The 26,641-nt window shown below is 43.3% G+C and overlaps 1 protein-coding gene across 5 annotated transcripts in view; it reads left to right on the forward strand.

The window, feature by feature from the left end:
• ehbp1 (EH domain binding protein 1) overlaps positions 1-26,641 on the forward strand; it is a 438,779-nt gene that overhangs the window by 193,987 nt on the left and 218,151 nt on the right. For all 5 annotated transcript variants that reach the window (XM_068044229.1, XM_068044225.1, XM_068044227.1 and 2 more), the window contains 2 exons: positions 3,850-4,111; positions 13,479-13,692. In XM_068044229.1, the coding sequence (XP_067900330.1) occupies positions 3,850-4,111; positions 13,479-13,692 (476 nt within the window). The remainder of the gene's footprint in view (positions 1-3,849; positions 4,112-13,478; positions 13,693-26,641) is intronic.

Consider the following 26,641-nt stretch of genomic DNA (forward strand, 5'->3'; position numbering starts at 1 on the left):
GCCCCCAGCGATTTAACATCCGCAGCACTTAAAGCAGCCAGAAGTACTGCACAAAGAACAGCTAGGCGTTGCGCAAACGACTACTGGCAACACCTATGCAGTCATATTCAGCTGGCCTCAGACACCGGAAACATCAGAGGAATGTATGATGGCATGAAGAGAGCTCTTGGGCCAACCATCAAGAAGATCACCCCCCTCAAATCTAAATCGGGGGACATAATCACTGACCAACGCAAACAAATGGACCGCTGGGTTGAGCACTACCTAGAACTGTACTCCAGGGAGAATGCTGTCACTGAGACTGCCCTCAATGCAGCCCAGCCTCTACCAGTCATGGATGAGCTGGACATACAGCCAACCAAATCGGAACTCAGTGATGCCATTGATTCCCTAGCCAGCGGAAAAGCCCCTGGGAAGGACAGCATTACCCCTGAAATAATCAAGAGTGCCAAGCCTGCTATACTCTCAGCACTACATGAACTGCTATGCCTGTGCTGGGACGAGGGAGCAGTACCCCAGGACATGCGCGATGCCAACATCATCACCCTCTATAAAAACAAAGGTGACCGCGGTGACTGCAACAACTACCGTGGAATCTCCCTGCTCAGCATAGTGGGGAAAGTCTTTGCTCGAGTCGCTCTGAACAGGCTCCAGAAGCTGGCCGAGCGCGTCTACCCTGAGGCACAGTGTGGCTTTCGTGCAGAGAGATCGACTATTGACATGCTGTTCTCCCTTCGTCAGATACAGGAGAAATGCCGTGAACAACAGATGCCCCTCTACATTGCTTTCATTGATCTCACCAAAGCCTTTGACCTCGTCAGCAGACGTGGTCTCTTCAGACTACTAGAAAAGATCGGATGTCCACCAAAGCTACTAAGTATCATCACCTCATTCCATGACAATATGAAAGGCACAATTCAACATGGTGGCTCCTCATCAGAGCCCTTTCCTATCCTGAGTGGTGTGAAACAGGGCTGTGTTCTCGCACCCACACTTTTTGGGATTTTCTTCTCCCTGCTGCTTTCACATGCGTTCAAATCCTCTGAAGAAGGAATTTTCCTCCACACAAGATCAGGGGGCAGGTTGTTCAACCTTGCCCGTCTAAGAGCGAAGTCCAAAGTACGGAAAGTCCTCATCAGAGAACTCCTCTTTGCTGACGATGCTGCTTTAACATCTCACACTGAAGAATGCCTGCAGAGTCTCATCGACAGGTTTGCGTCTGCCTGCAATGAATTTGGCCTAACCATCAGCCTCAAGAAAACGAACATCATGGGGCAGGATGTCAGAAATGCTCCATCCATCAATATTGGCGACCACGCTCTGGAAGTGGTTCAAGAGTTCACCTACCTAGGCTCAACTATCACCAGTAACCTGTCTCTAGATGCAGAAATCAACAAGCGCATGGGTAAGGCTTCCACTGCTATGTTCAGACTGGCCAAGAGAGTGTGGGAAAATGGCGCACTGACACGGAACACAAAAGTCCGAGTGTATCAGGCCTGTGTCCTCAGTACCTTGCTCTACGGCAGCGAGGCCTGGACAACGTATGCCAGCCAAGAGCGACGTCTCAATTCATTCCATCTTCGCTGCCTTCGGAGAATACTTGGCATCAGGTGGCAGGACTATATCTCCAACACAGAAGTCCTTGAAGCGGCCAACACACCCAGCTTATACACACTACTGAGTCAGCGGCGCTTGAGATGGCTTGGCCATGTGAGCCGCATGGAAGATGGCAGGATCCCCAAAGACACATTGTACAGCGAGCTCGCCACTGGTATCAGACCCACCGGCCGTCCATGTCTCCGTTATAAAGACGTCTGCAAACGCGACATGAAATCGTGTGACATTGATCACAAGTCGTGGGAGTCAGTTGCCAGCATTCGCCAGAGCTGGCGGGCAGCCATAAAGACAGGGCTAAATTGTGGCGAGTCGAAGAGACTTAGTAGTTGGCAGGAAAAAAGACAGAGGCGCAAGGGGAGAGCCAACTGTGCAACAGCCCCAACAAACAAATTTCTCTGCAGCACCTGTGGAAGAGCCTGTCACTCCAGAATTGGCCTTTATAGCCACTCCAGGCGCTGCTTCACAAACCACTGACCACCTCCAGGCGCGTATCCATTGTCTCTCGAGATAAGGAGGCCCAAAAGAAGAGTTTTTAACCATCTATGATTTTTTTTTTTTGGCCAATTTTCTTTAAACCCAATTTTCAGAGCAGCCAGGTGCTACCTGCTTGAGCCATCTGCTGATGTCCAATTCCACTCACTGGCCACAGCCGACCTACACCCACCTGCTCTCCTTCCCTTCCATTTCATGAGTGGGCTGCCTTTAAACCTGGCGCTTGGTCCTGTCTGCCTGACTCCATGCCGAATTGTCATTTCAGGCCACTTTTTTTCCCTCCCACCTTCCAGGGTTTGTATCTTCATTAGCTTGGGAATCACATCCCTGCTTCCTGTCTGTGTTTTTCACCTCCCCCCCCACCCCCCAACCAACATCCTAATCATTTCCCAACACTAACTACAACTCCATACTTAGCTGCAGCTCTCCTCAGTGTCTTCTCTTATCTCTGGATTCCCAGTATTGAACTTACAAACCCACGACCTCTACTGCCTAGAAGAACAAGGGCAGCAGGCGCATGGAGACACCACCATCTGCAAGTTCCCCTCTGAGTCACACCCCATCCTGAGTTGGAAATATATTGCTGATATTTCATTGTCATTGGATCAAAATCCTGGAACTCCCTTCCTAACAGCAGTGTTGTGTACCTACACCACATAGATGCAGCGGTTCAAAAAGGCAACTCACCACCACCTTCTCAAGGGCAATTAAGGATGGGCAATAAATGCTGGTCTTGCCCGTGACATCTACATCCCATGAGCAAATATATAAAAACTCTTAAAGTGAATCTTTTACAAGCATTTAGTTATTATGGTATACATTTGCAGCTTTAACACTGAAGTATTTCAACTTTACTTCTCACGCTAGTGCAAATAGTGCAATACTGTCTGCTGCAGTGGGACCATTTACCCAGTCTTGTGGATGGTAAAATAAAATACCATTGACTCCCTATGAGCTACACCATGGCAGATCTGTTCTAATATACTAAAAGTCTTCTGTATAGCATGCATGTTCTACAAGAGCCCTTATAACACTTTCCCATCTGGATGGTTCTTTTATTGTTGTACAAATGTATATACTCTGCCTCACCTAAACATGAAAGGAAAAGCAATGTAACTGACTATATAAGGTGTTGTTGGTTCTTTCAGCTACAGCATGTTCCACATAGATTTTTTTCATTTATATAACTGTGGTATGCGAGTAAAACATTTGAAAAAAAAATTCCTGCAGTGTGTGAAGAGAACACTACTAGTTTTAATGCTCATTTTAAAATTACATTGTCAATAAGCAATTTCATGTGAGATCCATAAATGTAAAAACATTGTATCTAAAGTGTTTGTCACTTGTGAAGTGTCTATGACACAGAAAACCCTAATTGACTCAATTTTCCCAGGACCTAATCAATAAATGCTGATGTGTTACGCATGCCCCTATTGTCTATGAAGTATTTCTCAGATTTCTTTCATTGGCCACGTGCATCCCTCCCTCAACCTACCTTAGAGACACCTTCCCATCTTGGCACCAATGTAGCCTCCAAACCAATGAGCAATGCCATGGATGTTTCCGCAGTGCTATAATTTTAATGGTAATTTTTTTTAATACTTGTTTGGAAGTGAGACTTGCATTTTTGCTTAAATTGTGCAATCATTTCATGTGTTGCAGGAATTTGCTATGCAGACTTTTTTTTCCACTTTAAACTCTTTTGCTTCAAATTTAAATCTTCCTTAACTTCATTCACAGACAGAAATTTCGGAACAACATCAGCTGTAAGACCAGAAGAATCCTTCTATGATAATGACCCTAACAATCCCTTTAATGAACAGTATGAGGATTCTCTCAATCTATTTGATGCAAGTGATCCTCAACCTGACAGGATTCTTGAAAATAGAACAGAAGCGACAGAACCACTAAAACCAGCGAAAAGACAGAATGTCAAACCTGTGGATATGAGCAAGTACCTCTACGCTGAAACAACCAAAACAGAGGAGGAGGAATTAGATGAGTATGTTATTAAAATACTCCAACATTAGATTTGAATCTTTTTTGTACACTAATAACAAACAGGATCACATCTAAAAATTTGCGGGTGACATCCTATGGATACACTTATACTTTCAATGATGCTGAAAGAGATCATTACCTGTTTGTTCGCCTATGTAAGCTGAGTTTAATAGGTATTAAAAATCATATAGTCAGAGCATCCAATTTCATGCACCTTAGTTTAATCAATTAAGTTTCCAGTACGTTTCTTCTATAAAATGCATCAAAGGAGTCGGTTGCATGAATAAATACTGCAGTTTAGACCATCAAAGATATCTATTTATTTATTTACGTTTCACCCTATGTTTGGACTCTTCATAGTTTTCTTCAGCTTAGGTAGGGACAGGCAAGCTGCAGATTTCACAATAACCTCAGTCCTAATTTGGCTCAGTCCTTGGGGACACTTTTTCCAAATGTATTGAGGCATTGGATTTAGTATGTCAACAGATAATTAATGAAACTCTTCAGAGGTGTGTTTAGCAGCTTTCTGAGAAAGAAATTGGGAGTGAAGGGAGTTAGGATAATAGCCTTGGAACCATAGTGTGTCTAATTTAGATACTAGCCTTAACTGTCATTTAAAAAAAAAATTACCGGTCCTTACTGAGCACAGCTCTTTCAGTTTTTGGACAGATTATTAGAGTCATGGAGTCATTTATGGCACAGAAGGAGGTCATTCGGCCCATCGGGTCAGTGCTGGCTTCCACAGAGCTATTCAGTTAGTCTCGCTCCCTTGCTCGATCCCAATAGCCCTGCAAGTCTATTTCCTTCAAGTGGCCATTCAATTTCCTTTTGAAGTCTTTGATTGTCTCGCTTCCACCACCCTTGTGGGCAGAGAGTTCCGGGTCATTATCAACCGCTAGATTTAAAAGCTTCTTCCTCCTATTCCCCTTGCATCTCATGCCCAAAACCTTCGATCTGTGTCCCTTAGTCCTTGTACCATTAGTTAATGGGAACAGTTTTTCCTTGTTTATGTTATCTAAGCCTATCATAATCTTATACATTTCTATTAAATCTCCCCTCAATCTCCTTTGTCTTAAGGAGAACGACCCCAGTTTTTCCAAAAGCAAAATACTGCAGATACTGGAAATCTGAAGTAAAAACAAAAAGTGCTGGAAGTACTCAGCAGGTCAGACAGCAGCTGTGGAGAGAGAAGCTGAGTTAACATTTCAGATCTGTGACCAAAAGATTCTCCTTGACCTGCTGAGTATTTCCAGCACTATCTGTTTTTAACCCAGTTTTTCCAATCTAACCTTGTAACAAAAATTCTTGGAATCATTCTGGTAAATCTCCTCTGCACCCTCTCAAGGACCCTCACATCCTTCCCAAAGTGTGGTGACCAGATTTGGATGCAATACTGCAGTTGGGGCCTAACCAGAGTTTTATAAAGGTTCAGCATAACTTCCTTGTTTTTGTACTCAATGCCTCTATTTATTTATTTATTTTTTAATTCATTCATGGGATGTGGGCGTCACTGGCCAGGCCAGCATTTATTGTCCATCCCTAATTGCCCTAACTGAGTGGCTTGCTTGGCCATTTCAGAGGGAATTTAAGAGTCAACCACATTGCTGTGGGTCTGGAGTCACATGTAGGCCAGACCAGGTGAAGACAGCAGATTTCCTTCCCTAAAGGACATTAGTGAACCAGATGGATTTTTACAACAATCAACAATGGTTTCATGGCCATCATTAGACTAGCTTTTAATTCCAGATTTATTAATTGAATTCAATTCCACCTTCTCCTGTGGTGGGATTTGAACCCATGTCCCCAGAGCAATACCCTGGGTCTCTGGGTGACTAGTCCAGTGACATACCATTACGCCACCGCTTCCCCAAAGCTCAAGATCCCATATACTTTATTAACCACTCTCTCAATATGTCCTGCCACCTTCAAAGATCGATGCACATGCACCCTCAGGTCCTTCTGTTCCTGCACATTCTTTAGAACGGTGCCACTAGTATATATTGCCTCTCCCTATTCCATCTGCCAAAATGCATCACCTCACACTTACCTGGATTAAATTCCATCTGCAACCTCTCTGCCCATTCGACTAGCCTGTATATGTCCTGTTGCAGGTGGTTCATATCATCCTCACTGTTTGCCACAGTTCCAAGTTTGGTGCCATCGGCAAATTTTGAGATTCTACTCTGTATCCCAAGATCCGAATAATTTATATATATCAAAAAAAGCAGTGATCCTAGCACTGACCCTTGGGGAACACCACTGTCTACCATCCTCTAGTACGAAAAGCAACTATTACTAAGACTCACTGTTTTCTGTCCTAAGCCAATTTTTTTATCCAATTGGACACTGACCTTCCTGTTCCATGACCCTCGATTTTGTTAACCAGCCTTTTATCAAACACTTTCTTAAAATCCGTAAAAACAACATTCACCACATTCCCTTCATCAACCTTCTCTGTTACTTCATCAAAAAATTCAATAAGATTTGTCAAGCGTGATTTTTTTTTTCTTTCATGACCAGCATTTGTTGCCCATCCCTGATTTCCCATGACAACTGAGTGACTTGCTAGGCTGTTTCAGAGGGCAGTTAAGAGTCAACCACATTGCTGTGGATCTGGAGTCACATGTAGGCCAGACCAGGTAAGGACGGTAGATTTCCTTCCCTAAATGACATCAGTGAACCAGATGGGTTTTTATGGCAATTGATGATCGTTTCATTACTGAAACTAGCATTCAATTCCAGATTTTTATTAATTAATTGAATTTAAATTCCACCAGCTGCCATGATGGGATTTGAACCCTTGCCCCCAGGGCATTAGCCCAGGACTCTGGATTCTGAAGAATGGTCTCTGACCTGAAACATTAACTCAGCTTCTCTCTGCACAGATGCTGCCAGACCAGCTGAGTGTTTCCAGCATTTCTTGTTTTTACTCAGGGATCTAGTCTCCCCAGGGATCTGCCTTTTACAAATCCGTGCTGGCTCTTAATTAACTCAAACCTCTCCACGTGTCTGTTGATTTTTTTTTCTCGATTATTGTTTCTAAAACCTTACCCACCATTGATAAACTAACTGGCCTCTAGTTGCTGTGACTGTCCTTACACACTTTCTTGAATAAGGATGCCAAATTTGCCACTCTCCAATCCTCTGGCACCTCCTGCTCCCCCCCGCCCCATATCCAGGGAAGATTAGAAGCTTATGACAAGCCCTTCCGCTATCTCCATCACCACTTCCTTTAGCAACCTGGGATGTAAGCCATCTGGACCAGGTGACTTATCTACCCTAAGCATAGCCAGCATTTTTAGTACCTCCTCACTCTCAATTTTTACTCTATCAATTGCCCTCTATCCACTACCTCTACCCCTCTCCACTTTGTGTTATTTTGTGAGATTCCACTTCCTTAGTGAACACTGATATAAAGTATTCATTAAGTATAAAATACAGTTGCCAGTTCTGATGAAAGGTCACAGACCTGAACCGTTAACTCTGAGTCTCTCTTCATAGATGCTGCTGGGCCTGCTGTGTATTTCCAGCACTTACTTTTTTTTGTTACCCATTAAGTATATTAGCCTTGCCCTGTGCTACTGAGTTTATATTACCCTCTTTGTCCCTGATAGGCCCTGCTCCACCTCTTATTTCTTTTGGGCCTCCTTATCTCGAGAGACAATGGATACGCGCCTGGAGGTGGTCAGTGGTTTGTGAAGCAGCGCCTGGAGTGGCTATAAAGGCCAATTCTGGAGTGACAGGCTCTTCCACAGGTGCTGCAGAGAAATTTGTTTGTTGGGGCTGTTGCACAGTTGGCTCTCCCCTTGCGCCTCTGTCTTTTTTCCTGCCAACTACTAAGTCTCTTCGACTCGCCACAATTTAGCCCTGTCTTTATGGCTGCCCGCCAGCTCTGGCGAATGCTGGCAACTGACTCCCACGACTTGTGATCAATGTCACACGATTTCATGTCGCGTTTGCAGACGTCTTTATAACGGAGACATGGACGGCCGGTGGGTCTGATACCAGTGGCGAGCTCGCTGTACAATGTGTCTTTGGGGATCCTGCCATCTTCCATGCGGCTCACATGGCCAAGCCATCTCAAGCGCCGCTGACTCAGTAGTGTGTATAAGCTGGGGATGTTGGCTGCTTCAAGGACTTCTGTGTTGGAGATATAGTCCTGCCACCTGATGCCAAGTATTCTCCGAAGGCAGCGAAGATGGAATGAATTGAGACGTCGCTCTTGGCTGGCATACGTTGTCCAGGCCTCGCTGCCGTAGAGCAAGGTACTGAGGACACAGGCCTGATACACTCGGACTTTTGTGTTCCGTGTCAGTGCGCCATTTTCCCACACTCTCTTGGCCAGTCTGAACATAGCAGTGGAAGCCTTACCCATGCGCTTGTTGATTTCTGCATCTAGAGACAGGTTACTGGTGATAGTTGAGCCTAGGTAGGTGAACTCTTGAACCACTTCCAGAGCGTGGTCGCCAATATTGATGGATGGAGCATTTCTGACATCCTGCCCCATGATGTTCGTTTTCTTGAGGCTGATGGTTAGGCCAAATTCATTGCAGGCAGACGCAAACCTGTCGATGAGACTCTGCAGGCATTCTTCAGTGTGAGATGTTAAAGCAGCATCGTCAGCAAAGAGGAGTTCTCTGATGAGGACTTTCCGTACTTTGGACTTCGCTCTTAGACGGGCAAGGTTGAACAACCTGCCCCCTGATCTTGTGTGGAGGAAAATTCCTTCTTCAGAGGATTTGAACGCATGTGAAAGCAGCAGGGAGAAGAAAATCCCAAAAAGTGTGGGTGCGAGAACACAGCCCTGTTTCACACCACTCAGGATAGGAAAGGGCTCTGATGAGGAGCCACCATGTTGAATTGTGCCTTTCATATTGTCATGGAATGAGGTGATGATACTTAGTAGCTTTGGTGGACATCCGATCTTTTCTAGTAGTCTGAAGAGACCACGTCTGCTGACGAGGTCAAAGGCTTTGGTGAGATCAATGAAAGCAATGTAGAGGGGCATCTGTTGTTCACGGCATTTCTCCTGTATCTGACGAAGGGAGAACAGCATGTCAATAGTCGATCTCTCTGCACGAAAGCCACACTGTGCCTCAGGGTAGACGCGCTCGGCCAGCTTCTGGAGCCTGTTCAGAGCGACTCGAGCAAAGACTTTCCCCACTATGCTGAGCAGGGAGATTCCACGGTAGTTGTTGCAGTCACCGCGGTCACCTTTGTTTTTATAGAGGGTGATGATGTTGGCATCGCGCATGTCCTGGGGTACTGCTCCCTCGTCCCAGCACAGGCATAGCAGTTCATGTAGTGCTGAGAGTATAGCAGGCTTGGCACTCTTGATTATTTCAGGGGTAATGCTGTCCTTCCCAGGGGCTTTTCCGCTGGCTAGGGAATCAATGGCATCACTGAGTTCCGATTTGGTTGGCTGCATGTCCAGCTCATCCATGACTGGTAGAGGCTGGGCTGCATTGAGGGCAGTCTCAGTGACAGCATTCTCCCTGGAGTACACTTCTAGGTAGTGCTCAACCCAGCGGTCCATCTGTTTGCGTTGGTCAGTGATTATGTCCCCCGATTTAGATTTGAGGGGGGTGATCTTCTTGATGGTTGGCCCAAGAGCTCTCTTCATGCCATCATACATTCCTCTGATGTTTCCGGTGTCTGAGGCCAGCTGAATATGGCTGCATAGGTGTTGCCAGTAGTCGTTTGCGCAACGCCTAGCTGTTCTTTGTGCAGTACTTCTGGCTGCTTTAAGTGCTGCGGATGTTAAATCTTATTAAACCTCTTATTATCCGCTCGCTATTTACATGCCAATAGAAGATTTTTGTGTTCCCTTTTATGTAAATTGCTATTCTCTTCTCTTTCTTTGACAATTTAATTTTCCTCTTTGTCTCCCTTCTCACGTTATTGTATTTGGCCTGGTTCTCACTTGAAGAATTCATCATGTATCATGCACCCTTTTTTTAGGTTTCATCATAATGTCTATCTTCCGCATCATTCAAGGAGCCCTGTTATTGTTCCCTTACATTTTGCCCTCGTTGGAATGTACCTAGCCTGTACATGAAGTATCTCTTCCTTAAAGATAACACATTGTTCCAATTTAGCCCTTCTCATCGCATTGAAATTAGCCCTCTTCCAATCTCGACTTTCTACCTTATTTTGTCCCTTGCTTTTCTGCATTACGAGCGGTCACTCTTACCATAGGGCATCCTGACAAACACTTGCTCCACTTGGTCCACCTCATTTCCCAGCCCCAGATCCAGTAATGCCTCCTTTCAAGTTGGGCTGGGAACATACTGATCAAGGAAGTTCTCCCGAACACATTTCAGAAATTCTGCTCCCTCCTTACCCTTTACTGTAGAATCATCCCAATCGATATTTGGGTAATTAAAGTCCCCCAATATCACCACTGTATAGTTCTTGCACATCTCTGTAATTTCTCTGCAGATTTGCTCTTCTATCTGTCTCACTATTTGGAGGCCTATAGAATACTCCTAGTAACATGATCATACCTATTTTGCATTTCAAATCTAACCAAATGAATTCTGTCCTTGTCTCTTCAAGGACATCCTCCCTTTCCAACACTGCAATGTCTTCTCTTAGGGCTGCCACTCCAACTCCCTTTTTTTCTTCTCTATCTTTTCTGAACACTTTATATCCTTGTATATTAAGTGCCCAGTCCTAGCCATTTTTAAGCCACATTTCTGTTATTGCCACTACATCATATTCCCACACTGCTATTTGCCCTGTAGCTCACCAGTCTTATTCACCACACTTTGTGTATTTATACACAAGCATTGTAATCATGTCTTTGCATTCCTTGTAGTCCTTCTCAGTCTGCTCCCATCTAATATGGAACTAGTGCTTCTCTAGTACTGTCTAACACTCTCACCTTATGCACTTTATTCCTCTTTTCTACTTCTATGTGCTGGCGCCCATCCCCCTGCCAATTTAGTTTGAACCCTCCGCAACCACACTCGTGAACCTCCCTGCGAGCACATTGGTCCCAGTCCTGTTGAGGTACAACCTGTCCCTTTTGAAAAGGTGCCTCCTGCCCCAGAACTGGTCCCAATGCCCCAAGAATCTGAAGCCTCCTGAACTATGCTTCAAGCCACACTTTGATCCTCTCTATCTTCCTATTTCTACTCTTGCTAGCACATGGCGCTGGAAATAATCCAGAGATTACTACCCTTGAGGTCCAAGTTCTTAACTTCCTCCCTAGATCCTAAAAATCTGACCATAGGACCTCAATACCTGCCCTTGCTATATCGTTGGTACCCATTTGTACCACAACTTTTGGCTCACTCCCTTCCCCCTGCAGAGTATCCTGCACCTTCTCCGTGATGTCCTTTACCCTGGCACCAGGGAGGCAACACACCATGCGGAACTCGTGATAATGCTTACAGAAATGCCTATCTGCCTCCCTGATGGTGGACTACTTTAGTTGAATGCTGAAACTTGAGATGAAGGAAAAGTTTAACAGTAATAGTCCTGCCCTAGTGAACTGCATCTCCTGGTGTCTTACTGGGAGAAAGCAGCCCCCCTAACCAGCCCTTACTGTCAAGGTAGCAGTCAGTGAAAGTCCTTTTGAAGTGAAAAGAAGAAATGTGGTCACGATTATTTAAGCATTAATAACAGCATTTAACTTTTCTCACTTTCTACATTACCATTCATTATTTTTACAAACTTATAATGGGTTTATTTTATGTAATTTCACTGTTTTCCACAGAAATCTAGATGTGGGATTGATGCTTATAGTTTGAGATCACTAATATTGAAAACAGTAGGAGAAAAGAAAACAAGTTCAAAGTTAGATCATGCAAACCTGTAAATTGTAAGAGGAAGGTCTGAGATGAGCATTTGGAGAGTTTTTAGGTCCTTGGGAAGACTGAGTTAGATTCTCTGTCTGAACCCTCCCCCCCACCCCATGCCCTTGCCCTGAGGATAGGCACTTGAGTCTTTTAACTTATTAGTTTGGGTCTGTGGAATGTGGCCTAAAAATAGTGCCAAGTGCCTTTGGTGTTTTCCAAGACTCCACAGTTTGCCTACATTCTGCACTAACTGTGACTAATACATTGAAGACTACAAGGTTACATTAGTTCTTTCCTTATGGTATTTCTTTTTACGCATTATTGTGACTGTTCATTTAACTATTTTATACTTGATGTTACTCGATGAAATTAACAAAAGTCCAGTATTGCAGGGCTAAATTGGATATTAAATTCTGTGTTTACAAAGAGCAACAGTTGTTTTGGACGAGTTTTACTTTTAATACCTTTACCCTTTTATTACTAAAGTTTTAAACTGGCAATGAATAGAATATTCCTCAGAGACATTTTCTGTCAGCAGGTTAAATTTGGTCCCTTCATCCTCATCTTTCATTCAGGTATCTTCGTCTTATTGGGAGCTCATGAATGACAGATACATCTGGAAGGCAGGCATCAAGACTGACGTGATGTGCACTAAAAGTGCCTAGTTGTTTGTTTCCTTATCAGGTGCTTTGCCACAGCAAAATAGGGGTCGATCAAGTATAAGACACAAGAGCAGGCTAATTGCCCAATTGTGTATTTTATATCTAGAGTATCATCTTGCTTTCCTACTGAAAATAAATAGAAAGTTTCCCTTCTGCTGTTTTTTTTTCAGTTTAAAAAAAAAAAGTCCATGTTCTCTCCATGGTGAATTTTGTTTCCACGAAGAGCTTTATACCAGTCTTCGTAGTTTCATGTTCGATTGAACTTGTCATTGTTTTGTACCTGCCTGATGACAAAACTATAAACAGATGATGATTTTTATTAGCTTGAACTTTTCTCTCAATCTGCATTTGTAAAGGTTCAACAAAAAGATGAACGTCACTTATCAGCGTTTTTTGAGCATTTTTGAGCCAGTATCATTTTTTGAATTAAGATAAAACTGTGTCTGCTTTCAAAACTATGCAAGTGACTGCATTAAAACTAACAGCATAAACTATCAGCTTTTCTGGTATGGTTGGAAATGTTACTTAAATTTATTTACATCAAAGTAGATTTTGTATTTTTCTACTAAAACAGTCTAGGTTAATGGCATATAACTCGAGCGACTGCAAGCCATGTATTGTCTGAATGTGGACCTTTAGATAAGAGTTTAACATTCATTTAAATGTTTAGTAAGAAGTAACAAACTAGGATTATCTTTTAACCTTGAAAATCTTGTCACAGTGGATGTGCCATGAAATGCTTGTTTATTCAGCAGATTAAAGGTTATAAGATGTAATAAAAATATTGTACTTTAGTTCTAGAATGTTTTCAAAATGTACATTTAAGTACACAGAAGAAACTTTATTGTAAGGAAGAAAGTTGTCATAGGCATAATTTTTTTTAAAATTCTGTTTTAATTAGATCTAATCCATTCTACGAGCCGAAGACAGCACAGTCTACAAGGTATCAAACCACATTAGTGACAGCTTCAGTACAGCAGCCTGAGACAGAAAAAAAGACAAAGAGGAAAGCTCCATCACCCCCAGTACCTGACAATACATCCACACCAAAGCCACAAGCTGGAAAGGTGTACATCAAACCAGCTATTGTGAAGGATCACTCTTTATCACCAAAGGTTTGGATTTAGCAGTAAATTTATCATGACTGTCAGTTTATTTTTCTCCTCAATTATTATACTTTGAGCTGTTTCTCTGTTTGTGATCAAGCAGTCAGATGGTGACCGATGCTTCATCAGAAACCTTTGAACATTAGAACCTTGCAATAAACTATTTAAGAGTAACGTAGTCCAATGTGATCTGAAGAATCTAAAATCTGGCAAACTATTGGTCTGGAAGAGTAGTAAATTATTTGGCTTTAAATATTTTACAAATTTGAAAAATAATTCAGTTTGACTGCAAGAATCTTAAAAGTGATGTGTAGACATTTTTACCTTTTAAAGTGATAGTAATATTGCAAGTTTGAATCTCAGTTCTGAGCTAAATGCCTTGTGAATTGCATTCAGATTTTTGTCCATCATGTGTTTCTTAAAAATATCCATTATGTTACATTTTTACATTTTCTATTGGAGCAATCATTGTTAAAAATTGTGTCTTATTAGTAACTTGTTGCAAATTGACAAAAATAAGTCTCTATTTAATGCCACACAAGAATAATCTCCAGGTGAGAATCCTATTCAAAATTATAGAACTGTCCACCTTAGGCCACTTGTCCATTTCTAGGCAGCTAGTTACGAAGACACCTGAGTAGAAACTAAGTATTCACTCCTTTTTTATTTTCTGAATTGTGCACAGGAGGACCCTGAAGAGTAGAAGAACTGAAAACTATCTTTTTACAAACCTTGTAATGAACTCTTTCTGAATTATACTTTCAAAGTAGAAATGTGTAGGGAACGTGTAGTTCTATTTTCAATCACTGCAGGCAGCCGAAGATTCCATCTCGGCTTTTGGTAATTGTTTTGTTTTAGTGTTAGTTAGTTGCAGCACTTCACAATATATTTTCTAAAGGTGAGGTGAGTGGAGTTTATTTTTAAATAGACATCTTGGGCAAGAATATCTTTAGTGAACATTATGCTTTACTTAAAATTCAGCAAATGGAAAATTTCAGGTTCATGTATTATTAAGCAACTTAATTTGTTAGAATCTGCTATTTTACACCCATGCTGATACCTAAAGAACATTGCAACAATATTTAAATGAAAGTAAAATTTACCCTCATCCACATACGGCATGCAGTCCTAAAGGAAATAACTGACCCAGCAAATTAGAAAAACAATTTTTTTTCTATGCTGATGAACATGCTTCATGATGATATGATTTGCGTCACATTGACAACTTCATATTTCACAAATATCAGTCTGATGTTTATGTATGACATAATTGTGACACTTGGATTTCCTGAAATGTTTAAGCAGTGATATCATTAAAATTATCTTCAAGTTTTGTTCAGGCCAGTTGAGCACACCCAGCATTGCTGCTTCCCAACTCATCTGAAATGAGGAAATCAGGATCACTGTCCAGGTGGCAGAACACTTGCTGTTGCAGCTTACTTGCCTAACCAATGCTTTTAAAGAGGAAATGTTACCATTTAAGGAAGGTAAACAAACCAAAACAAAGGGCGGCGCAGTGGTTAGCACCGCAGCCTCACAGCTCCAGGGACCCGGGTTCGATTCTGGGTACTGCCTGTGCGGAGTTTGCAAGTTCTCCCTGTGTCTGCGTGGGTTTTCTCTGGGTGCTCCAGTTTCCTCCCACAGCCAAAAGACTTACAGGTGATAGGTAAATTGGCTCTTGTAAATTGCCCCTAGTGTAGGTAGGTGGTAGCGAATATGGGATTACTGTAGGGTTAGTATAAATGGGTGGTTGTTGGTCGGCACAGACTCGGTGGGCCGAAGGGCCTGTTTCAGTGCTGTATCTCTAAATAAATAAAATAAATAAAGCACTATTTTTGCTCAAGTGAGCTGCACAGTAGCAATGCAGTGATGTTTCTGACATTTATTATGAAAGAGTTTCCCCCAAGTTTTGCAAACAGTAGCCTTACATCTTTCACAACTTTAGGGCTGATGATTCTCCTGTATTGCTGGAGGACTTATGGGACCTTTGCTCTACTCATAGTTTTGTTAGAAATAATTTTGCTTTAATAAAGGGGAATGAAAATTTGGGAGTGATTTAAAGGCACCACTTTAATTACAGATTTCAGATAATGACCTTAACTACAATAGTGAAGCTCATGTGGCTCATAAATTATCTGAATCCCAAAGTTTGTTAAAGCTTTGAAATTGCTCCAGGATATTTACTTTTTAATGAGGTAGGTTGGCATCCTTCCATCTACGAAAGATGATAAGGTAGACCATCTGAATTTTGTGTTTTGTTCAATTTTGACCTTTTTTAAAATGTTAGCAATAACTGCAAATACTGATGTTGACAGCCGGTGAATCTATAATTTTGAAGTATGATATTCTTACTGAGGGATCTATAGCTGTGATGCCTTTAGTGAAAATTTATCAAGCAATTTACAGTTTATTGCCAAGAAATATTATGGGTGGCCTATAGTTTAATTGCAGAATCTCTATTAGCAATGCTGTTGATAAATTTTAGTATTTTTTTATTTGTTCATGGGATGTGAGCGTTGTTGGCTAGGCCAGCATTTATTGCCCATCTCCATTTGCTCTTGTGAAGGTGGTGGTGAGCTGCCTTCTTGAACTGTTGTTGTCAATGTGGGGTAGGTACACCCTCAGTGTTTTTGGGAAGGAAGTTCCAGGATTTTGACCTAGCGACAGTGAAGGAATGGTCATGTAGTTCCAAGTCAGGATGGTGTGTGGCTTGGAGGGAACTTGCAGGTGGTGGTGTTCCCATGCATCTACTGCCCTTGTTCTTCTAAGTGCCAGAGGTCGCGGGTTTAGAAGGTGCTGTCTAAGGAGCCTTGGTGTGTTGCTGCAGTGCATCTTGTCGATGGTATACACTGCTGCCACTGTGCGTCAGTGGTGGAGGGAGTGACTGTTTGTGGATGGGGTGCTAATCAAGCGGGCTGCTTTGTCTGGGAAAGTGTCGAGCTACTTGAGTGTTGGAGCTGCACCCATCCAGGCACGTGGAGAATATTCCGTCACACTCCTGACTTGTGCCTTGTAGATGGTGGACAGGATTTGGGAGTCAGGAGGTGAGTTACTCGCTGCAAGATTCCTAGCCTCTGACCTGCTCTTGTAGCCATGGTATTTATATGGCTACTCCAGTTCAGTTTCTGGTTAATAGTAACCCCCAGGATGTTGATAGTGGGGGATTCAGCGATAGTAATGCCATTGAATGTCAAGGGGAGATGGTTAGATTCTCTATTGTGTGAGATGGCCATTGCCTGGCACTTTTGTGGCACAAATGTTACTATAAGGAACTGTTAAAGATAAGTTAAATATAAGGAACTGTAAACTTAACATTATGCAGGCAACAGAGTCAAATCTAACATGCTGGTTGCACCTTGGAGTATTAGGGCACATATTTGTGTCCTTTCCTCCTTCTGTCTATACGTGGCAGGAGGAGATAATCTTCCTGTTTCTACCTTCCCCTTAAAAATAAAACCTGCAAGTCAGAATATTTGAATTAAATGACAATGTGTATAATCTGATTACAAGAAAGTGGTGACCCTTGAATATCTTATTCAAGTAGCCGATCTTCATGTGAGAATCTGGGGAATGAGCATTGATATATTTTTCAACCATCAAATCCATCGTGTGCGTACAGCTTTTGAAGTTACTGGTTAGCAGTCAGTGCAGGAACAGTAGCATAGTGGTTATGTTACTGGACAAGTACTAAAGATGTATATAAGTGGGTTCAGATCCCACTATAGCAGCTGGGGAATTTAAATTCAGTTACGTTCACTTAATTAAATGAAAAAAATTGGAATAAAAAGCTAGTGTCCATAAAGGTGAACACATAACTAACAGATTGAGGTTCGCTAATGTCCTTTAGGGAAGGAAATCTGCCATCCTCGCATGGTCTGGCCTGCATGTGACTCCAAACCCTCAGCAATGTGGCTGACTCTTAACTACCCTCTGAAATGTCTGAGCAAGCCATTCCGATGTCAGAAGGTGACTCATCACCACCTTCTCGGGGCAATTAGGAATGGACAATAAATGCTGGCCTTGCCAGTGACACCCACATCCCATGAATGGATAACAATAGAGTTATCTCTTGCCCCTCCCCCGCTTTACTTGCTTAAAACCTTTTACATTTCTAATATTTGCCAGTTCTGATGAAGGGTCACTGGCCTGAAACGTTAACTCTGCTTATCTCCACAGATGCTGCCAGACCTGCTGAGTATTTCCAGCAGCACTTGTTTTTATTTCAGGTTTCCAGCATCTGCAGTATTTTGCTTTTATTTTATTCTAATCTCCCTCGCCTGAGAGCACTGAAATCAATTCTGATTCAGTACCTACAGAGCTGATTTATTTGCTTTTAAAGAGTTGGTTTTGATTGCATTTAAAGGTAATTTCTTAATCTTATATTCACTGAAATCTAGGGCTGAATTTTCCCAGCCCTTTGGGGATGGGCTGGATGATGGGAAGGCGGCAGGTGGTGTGGCCATCATCTGGCCAGCGGCGGGAATGGTGGCAGACCCCCGCCCACCCGGAGACCAATTGAGCTATTTAAGTGGCCAATTAAGGGCCTTTTCCCACCTCCTCTGGTATTTTAGCAGCTGCTGTGGGGCTGTCCACCGCAGGGGTGACTATTAAGTGAAACCTGGCTCGGGGGTTGTGGGGAGGTTGGTAGTGCCCTCCATTGCGCGCACTCTTTGGCCCACAGAAGGACCCGTGTTGGCAATGGCTGCTCTTATGTGCCTGACCGACTGGCCCTGGCACCCCCAGACCCCACATACCTGACTTTGAGGGTGCACAGCCATTGATGTGCCCTCATCCTCCAGTTGCAACCTCAGCAATGGCCACTGCTAACAGTGGCGCTGTTGAGCTGCCGGCCCTGTGATTGGGCTGGCAGCTCTCGGGGGCGGGACGCTGTCCTTAACAGGGAAGGGAGCCTCGGTGGTAGCCACTTAACTGGCTGCTGCTGACAAAATGCAGCCCTGCCTTTGGCCCTTGCCACCTACATAAAATTCCGGTCATAGATTTGTTTAATTTAGTTGGTATAGAAAGCTGGTTGGTATAGGTAGAGGCTTTAAGTTAAGAACCTGTTATTGAAGAAATGACTGCTTAAAACATAGTGATTTTGAGGCTAAAATAGTGGGCTATGAAAACCAAGTTGAATTCCTAATTTCAGCCTCCATTTGCATTTAGGCTTTTGTCCAGCATGTGCATGTATCGAGCATCAGCTGAGACAAAACTGGTGATGTGTCCATTTCTATGCTGCTTCTGATTAAGGATATTAATGTCAAAGTGATGTTGTAACTCTAGTTGGATTTAACTGTGTAAAATAGCACTTTTATCTTTATGACTATCTATGTAGAAAGTCTCTTTTGATAATTAACAGATATAAAAAAATGTAAAGTTCCCGGGGAGGAAAAAGCACATCAAACCCATTCCATCCAGCTTGTCCTATCACCACCACTGTTTGATTCCTACTTTAATGAACACCAAGTTTCTCCTGCTTCCTGTGGAAACAAAAAGTCAGGCAGTGCTGTGAATATCGCAATACCCCTCAATTTCTCTTCAACAAATAGTGATCCCTTTTAAAAGTATCAATTAACCCTGAATGAGCCAGCTTTACTTCGAGTCTGTTTCACATGTCCTTTGTTCTATTGTAGATTCCTAACAATTTTCCGATCTATCTGGATCCAGACAAGGCACCACAGGTTTAGCCCAGTGGCTCAATAAGTAACTCAATAAGCAATACTTAGCCATACAGACCAGGATGGTCAGTGGTGGTACTCAGTCAACTGCAGCACCCATTCCACTGCCCAGGAATTCATTACATCACTGATTCTGAAGACGTTCTAGTTTGATGTAAGATTTATAAAACATTCAGATTGATTGGAACCGATGTCACACAATTTGAGAGTATTGGCACATGTGTGCATGCAGTCTGTAAGAAAGCCTCTGTCAGGAGCATTACATTTCTACTGCTTTGTGCACACCAGCATACTAGAACTCACTGAACTTCCTGTTCCAATCTTCCTAAATGCATAAAGTTGTTCTAAGATTTCACTTGTAGACTAGCTATGTAGTAATATTTCAGCTGTGTTCAGCGGTACTATTTTCAGAGTTTACTCCATTTGTTGAATTCAGTATGACCTTTGCATGAATGAAAGTAAATAGGATTGTGACAGGCATTTTCAACAATGGAGAGAGCAACAGATGTAACTGACTTTGAACGTGGAAATTTTTTTGATGCCTAACTGCCTGGAGGCAGTGCTGTCAATATGTCTAAAGTGACAAGGAAGATCGAAACAACCATTTAAAAATACTAAATGCATTAAAGAAAAGAGCACATCATACAAAGTAAAGGAGTGGATATGCACTTTTGATGTGGTGTGAAGAACAGGCATGCATCCTTAATAACTGTCCGCAAACGCTTCAGTTGGCCTCAGGGAGTCTAGTTTGTATTTATGTAGTGTGAAAGATTTATCATGAGGTGATTCAGGAACTGTTGTGAATTTTAAGTAACTGCTAAATTAATAAGTAAATAGTGGATCTCCCATAACATTGCTCATGGTAAGTCTCCCTTTCACCTGCATGTGATCTTCTAATTCTGGCAGTCCTCTTCTGTTTTTCGCTTTTCTTGTGTTCTCTGCTTATTTTCTTTTCCTCTCTATCATGGAGCAGAGATGCGGTACATCACAAACAATGGGACTGAGTGGGAATGAATAGGGCCCGAGGGGAGGCATTAAAATTCAAATTTAAACTTGATGTAGGGAAGCAGCAGCTCTTTAGGAGATGTATACTTTTCATTTTAGCTACAGTTGATCTTTTGAAACCAGAGGTTGGGAAACAGGAGATGTAAAAGTGTGGGTAGTGAAATTGGAGTAGTGCAACTGGCATCATGATTGGAACTCACACCCAAAGACATTGGGCTGAGACTCTCTGGAAATTTGGCCTCTGGCCTCATCTCCACAAAACTGAGAGCTGTAGACGCCTGTTCAATATCCTGATATAGCTGGTTGCCTTTATGCAGTTTTGTCCAGCTCCCACGCTGAGCCAGCCTGCAGGTGGGTCTGGGTGAGCAGAGAGGAGTTGGAAGGGTATAGGCTAGGACCAGTGGGTGGCTTCACTATGTGGAGCTGAAAGAAGCATGTCTGGCTCCATAGAAACACAAATATTAAAAATGTACTTACAGCAGCGACTCCACTTCAAAAGTACTTAATTGGCTGTAAAGCGTTTGAGACGCCTGATGGTTGTGAAAAAATGCAAGTCTGTCTTTAAGTTTTGAGCGGCCTCCAGTGGTCCCTTTAAGGAGCACTGGTTAGGCCACTGTATAAATGGGAAAAGTGAGCACATTGTGCATAGTGGGTGCTCTGCCCCATTGATGTTGAATTTTGAGTGATATTAGAATACTGATTTGTGTACCCCATAACAGGTAGGCATCCTGGACACCAAATTTGAAAACTAGCACATTTTCTGAGAGAGATAATGACCTTCCATCGTCTGTGCTGAGTGCTGCTTTGAGTGCATAGAGTGTAAAGTGGGAGTTTGGTGAGGGAGGTGCTCCTTTTTCGACCTTTTTCCGCCTCCAGTAGCTGGCTTTCTTCGCTACAGGGGAAGAAGCTGATTGGTGAGTAACTGGTAAGTTATTCTAGTTATTCTAATTGTAATAACTAGTTTTTAAAGTTACCGTATGGCAGGTCAGCTTGGCCAAGTGGAATGTACATCCTGTGGTATGTGGGAAGTCCTAGACGAACACATCTGCAGGAAGTGTCACCGGCTGCAGAAGCTTAAGATCCGGGTTTCGGAACCCGAGCGCCGGCTGGAGTCACTGTTGTGCATCTGTGAGGCAGAGGATGATGTGGATAGCACGTTTTGGGAGGTGGTCACACACAGGTTAGGAGGATGCAGGCATAGAGGGAATGGGTGACCACCAGGCAGTCTAAGAGAACCAGGCATCCAGTGCAGGAGTCCCCTGCTTGCGAATCGGTTTTCCATTTTGGATACTGATGAGAGTGATGGTTCCTCGGGAGTGCAGCCAGAGCAAAGTCTGTGGCACCATGGGTGGCTCAGCTGCACAGGAGGGAAGGAAGAAGAGTGGAAGAGCAATAGTGATAGGGGATTCAATAGTTAGGGAATCAGACAGGCGTTTCTGCAACAGTAAATGTGACTCGATGGTATGTTGCCTCCCTGGTGCCAGGGTCAAGGATGTCACGGAGTGGCTGTAGGACATCCTTCTGGAGGAGGGTGAACAGCCAGAGGTTGTGGTCCACATTGGTACCAATGACATAGATAGGAAGAGGGATGAGGTCCTGAGATTTTAGGGAGTTAGTAAGGAAATTAAAAAACAGGACCACAAGAGCAGTAATATCAGGATTACTCCCAGTGTCAGGTGATAGTGAGCATAGGAATAGGAAGATTGATCGATTGAACACATGGTTGGAAAATTGGTGTAGGAGGGAGGGCATCAGATTTCTGAGGCATTGGGACCAGTTCTGGGGCAGGTGGGACCTGTACAAGATGGATGGGCTCCACCTTAACAGGACTGGACTAATATCCTTTATATTTAGGGTGGCGCAGTGGTTAGCAGCCTCACAGCTCCAGCGACCTGGGTTCGATTCTGGGTACTGCCTGTGCGGAGTTTGCAAGTTCTCCCTGTGACCGCGTGGGTTTCCGCCGGGTGCTCTGGTTTCCTCCCACAGCCAAAGACTTGCAGGTTGATAGGTAAATTGGCCATTGTAAGTTGCCCCTAGTGTAGGGATGTGGTAGGGAATATGGGATTAATGTAGGATTAGTATAAATGGGTGGTTTTTGGTTGGCACAGACTCGGTGGGCCGAAGGGCCCTGTTCCTGTGCTGTATGACTCTATGACTCCTCACAGGGAGATTTGCTCATGCTGTTGGGAAGGATTTAAACTAGCTTGTCAGGATGGGAACCTGAGGGTAGCTCAAATTGGAAGGAAGTAAAGCTGGTAACGGGAGGTAGAAAAGTAGCAAGCGACATTAGAAGGCAGGTGAAACAAAGGCGAGCAACAACTTAGAATGCAGAATAATGTCAAGATGACAAGGTTAAGGGCATGCTACCTGAATGCGCACAGCATTCATAACAAGGTAGATGATTTAAAGGTCCAAATAGAGGTTCATGGATATGATCTAATTGCCATTACGGAAACATGACTACAGGGTGACCAAGATTGAGAACTGAATATTCAAGGATATTCAACATTTAGGAAGGACAGGCAAAAGCAAAAGGAGGTGGTATTACACTGATAAGGGATGGGATCAGTCCATTAGTAAGGGAGGATCTCCGATTGGAAGAACAAAATGTGGAATCTGTTTGGTGGAGCTAAGAAATAGGAAGGGGCAGCAAACATTGGTAGGAGTTGTTTATAGGCCACCAATAGTAGTGGTAGTGTGAGGCATAGTATTAGGAGATTAGAGAAGCATGTAGCATGGGGAATACAGTAATCATGGGTGACTTCAATCTGCATATAGACAGGGTAAACCTAATGATCACTAATGCTGTGGCGGACGAGTTTCTGGAGTGTGTTAGGGATGGTTTTCTAGAGCGGTATGTTGAGGAACCGACTAGAGAACAGGCTATTTTAGATCTAGTATTATGTAATGAGAAAGGGCTAATTAATAATCTTGTGAAAGAACCTTGAGGGGTGAGTGACAATATAGAATTTTATATTATGTTTGAAAGTGAGGTAGTTCAATCTGAAGCCAGGGTGTTAAATTTGAACAAAGGAAATTGTGACGGTATGAGGGGCAAATTGGATGGGGTGGATTGGGCAAATACATTAAAAGGTACGACAGTACATAGGCAATGGATAATCTTTAAGAATTATTACATAGTTTACAGCAACTATACATTCCTTCAAGGCACAAAAACCCAAAAAGAAAAGGCAGTCAGCCGTGGCTGTTAAAGGAAGTAAAGGATTGTCTAAGATTAAAAGAAAAGGCCTATAAAGTTGCCAGAAATAGTAGTAAACCTGAGAATTTGAGAATACAGCAAAGGAGGACCAAGAAACAGGTAAAGAAAGGGACCATAGAATATGAATGTAAACTCGCAAAAAAACCTAACAGACTGTAAAAGCTTCTGTTTAAGTACGTAAAAAGGAAACGTTTGGCTAAGACAAATGTGGGTCCGTTACAGGCAGAGTTAGAAGAATTTATAATGGGGAATAGAGAAATGGCAGAGAAGCTAAATGATTACTTTGTGTCTGTTTTTCACTGAGGAAGATGCAAGAAATCTCCCAGAATCAGAGATCCAAGGAACTAGGGAGAAAGAGGAATTGAAGGAAATTAGTATTAGTAAGGATGTTGTATTGGAGAAATTAATGGGCCTGAAGATTGATAAGTTCCCGGGACCTGATATTCTACATCCCAGAGTGTTGAAAAAGGTAGCTATGGAGAAAGTGGATGCATTAATGTTCATCTTCCAAAATTCTATAGATTCTGGAACAGTTTCTGCAGGTTGGAAGGTAGCAAATGTCACCCCACTATTTAAGAAGGAAGGGAGAGAGAAAACATGGAGCTACAGACTTGCATCAGTAGTATGAAAAATGCTAGAATCTATTCTAAAGGATGTGGTAAGTGGATAATAATGATCTGATTGGTCATGGTCAACATGGATTTATCAATGGGGAATCATGTTTGAAGAAACTGTTGGAGCTTTTTGAGGATGTTTCTAACAGAATTGGTAAAGGGGAGTCAGTGAACGTAGTATATTTGGATGTTCAGAAGGCTTTTGCTAAAGGCCCCCATAGGAGGTTGGTGAGAAAAATTAAACATGGGATAGGAGGTAATATACTGGCATGGATTAAGGATTGGTTAACGGGCAGAAAGCAGAGAGTAGGAATAAATGGGTCATTCTCGCATTGGTAGGCTGTAACTAGTGGGGTACTGCAAGGATCAGTACTTGGGCCCCAGCTGTTCACGATATATATCAATGATTTGGATGTGGGGACCAAATGTAATATTTCCAAGTTTGCGGATGACACAAAACTAGGTGGGAATGTGTGTTGTGAGGAAGATGCAAAGTGGCTTCAAGGGGATTTGGACAGACTTAGTGAGTGGGCAAGAACATAGCAGATGAAATATAATGAGGAAAAATGTGAGGTTATCCACTTTGTTAGGAGGAATAGATGTGCAGAGTATTTCTTAAATGGTAAGAGATTAGAAAGTGTAGAAGTACAAAGGGAACTAAGTGCCCTTGTCAGTAAGTCGCTGAAAGCTAACATGCAGGTGCAGCAATCAACTGGAAGGCTAATGGTATGTTAGCCTTTATCACAAAAGGATTTGAATACAGGAGTAGAGAACTCTTGCTTCAGTTGTATAAAACCTTGGTTAGACTGCACCTGAAGTACTGTGTGCAGTTTTGGTCCCCTTACCTTGGGAAGGATATTATTGCCATAGAGGGAGTGCAACGAAGGTTCATCAGACTTGTTCCCAGAATGGTGGGACTGTCCTATGAAGAGAGATTGGGGAAACTGGACCTGTGTATTCTCTAGAGTTTCGATGAATAAGAGGTGATCTCATTGAAACCTATAAAATACTTAAAGCGATAGACAGGGTAGATGCAGCTAAGATGGTACCCCTGGTTGGGGAGTCTTGAACCAGGGGACACAATTTCAAAATAAGGAGGAAGCCACCTCGGACAGAGATGAGGAGAAATTTCTTTACTCAGAGGGTTGTGAATCTTTGGAATTCTCTACCCTAGAGGGCTGTGGAAGCTCAGTCATTGAGTATGTTTAAAGCAGAGATTGATAGATTTCTAAATACCAATGACATAAAGGGATATGAGGATAGTGTGGGAAAAAAAGCATTGAAGTGGATGATCAGCCATGATCGTATTGAATGGCAGAGCAGGCTCGATGGGCTGAATGGCCTACTCCTGTTCCAATGTTCCTGAAATGCCTGGGCAAATGCTAATTTTTCACCTGAAGAAGAGACCTGTTTCTTCCATAATAAAAACAAAATGCTGAAAAATACTCAGCAGGTCTGGCTGCATCTATCAAGAGATTTTATGAGGAAATAGCAGACGGCGATGGAGGCAGCGTGGCCATAAGATTATGTGAGATGGCATCGGGTCGGGCCGTGAACGTCATTGTACTAGGACGCATTTTCACGAGCATCAGATGGCAAGTCGTGTAGGGACTCTGCTCGCGTTTCGCATGGGTGCCAAAGGGGGGTGGGGGGGGGGTCAGAGTCTTGGCAGCTTTTAAAGGGTGGCAATGGAGTGGCAGCAGTTGGTGTTGCTGTACTTAGCGTTTCACTTTCATTGCAAAGAATGAGTAGGGTAACCATTTATTTGAGGTTGAGGCCCCCTTGAGGAGTATTCCTCCTGTCAGGGGGCTCACTGGAGAGGGGTGGGGGGGCAGGTGCCTGGGAGGCTGGATAGTGTTTCAGCACCCACTGGGAGGGTGCCCCATTATAGCATCATCGCCCAGTTGGCATGGGCATCATGCAGGCTGATGAGGATCCTTGGCTGGAGGCTGAAGGGGTCTGATTGCTGACTGAAGGGGTCTGATTGCTGGCTGAAGGGGTCTGATTGCTGGCTGAAGGGGTCTGGTTGCTGGCTGAAGGGGTCTGGTTGCTGGCTGAAGGGGTCTGGTTGCTGGCTGAAGGGGTCTGGTTGCTGGCTGAAGGGGTCTGGTTGCTGGCTGAAGGGGTCTGGTTGCTGGCTGAAGGGGTCTGGTTGCTGGCTGTTGGGGTCTGGTTGCTGGCTGTTGGGGTCTGGTTGCTGGCTGTTGGGGTCTGGTTGCTGGCTGTTGGGGTCTGGTTGCTGACTGTAGGGGTCTGGTTGCTGACTGTAGGGGTCTGGTTGCTGACTGTAGGGGTCTGATTGCTGGCTGAAGGGGTCTGATTGCTGGCTGAAGGGGTCTGGTTGCTGGCTGAAGGGGTCTGGTTGCTGGCTGAAGGGGTCTGGTTGCTGACTGTAGGGGTCTGATTGCTGACTGTAGGGGTCTGATTGCTGACTGTAGGGG

Source organism: Heterodontus francisci, chromosome 13 (assembly GCF_036365525.1).
Source record: "Heterodontus francisci isolate sHetFra1 chromosome 13, sHetFra1.hap1, whole genome shotgun sequence".
In the NCBI taxonomy this organism is placed as follows: Eukaryota; Metazoa; Chordata; class Chondrichthyes; order Heterodontiformes; family Heterodontidae; genus Heterodontus; species Heterodontus francisci.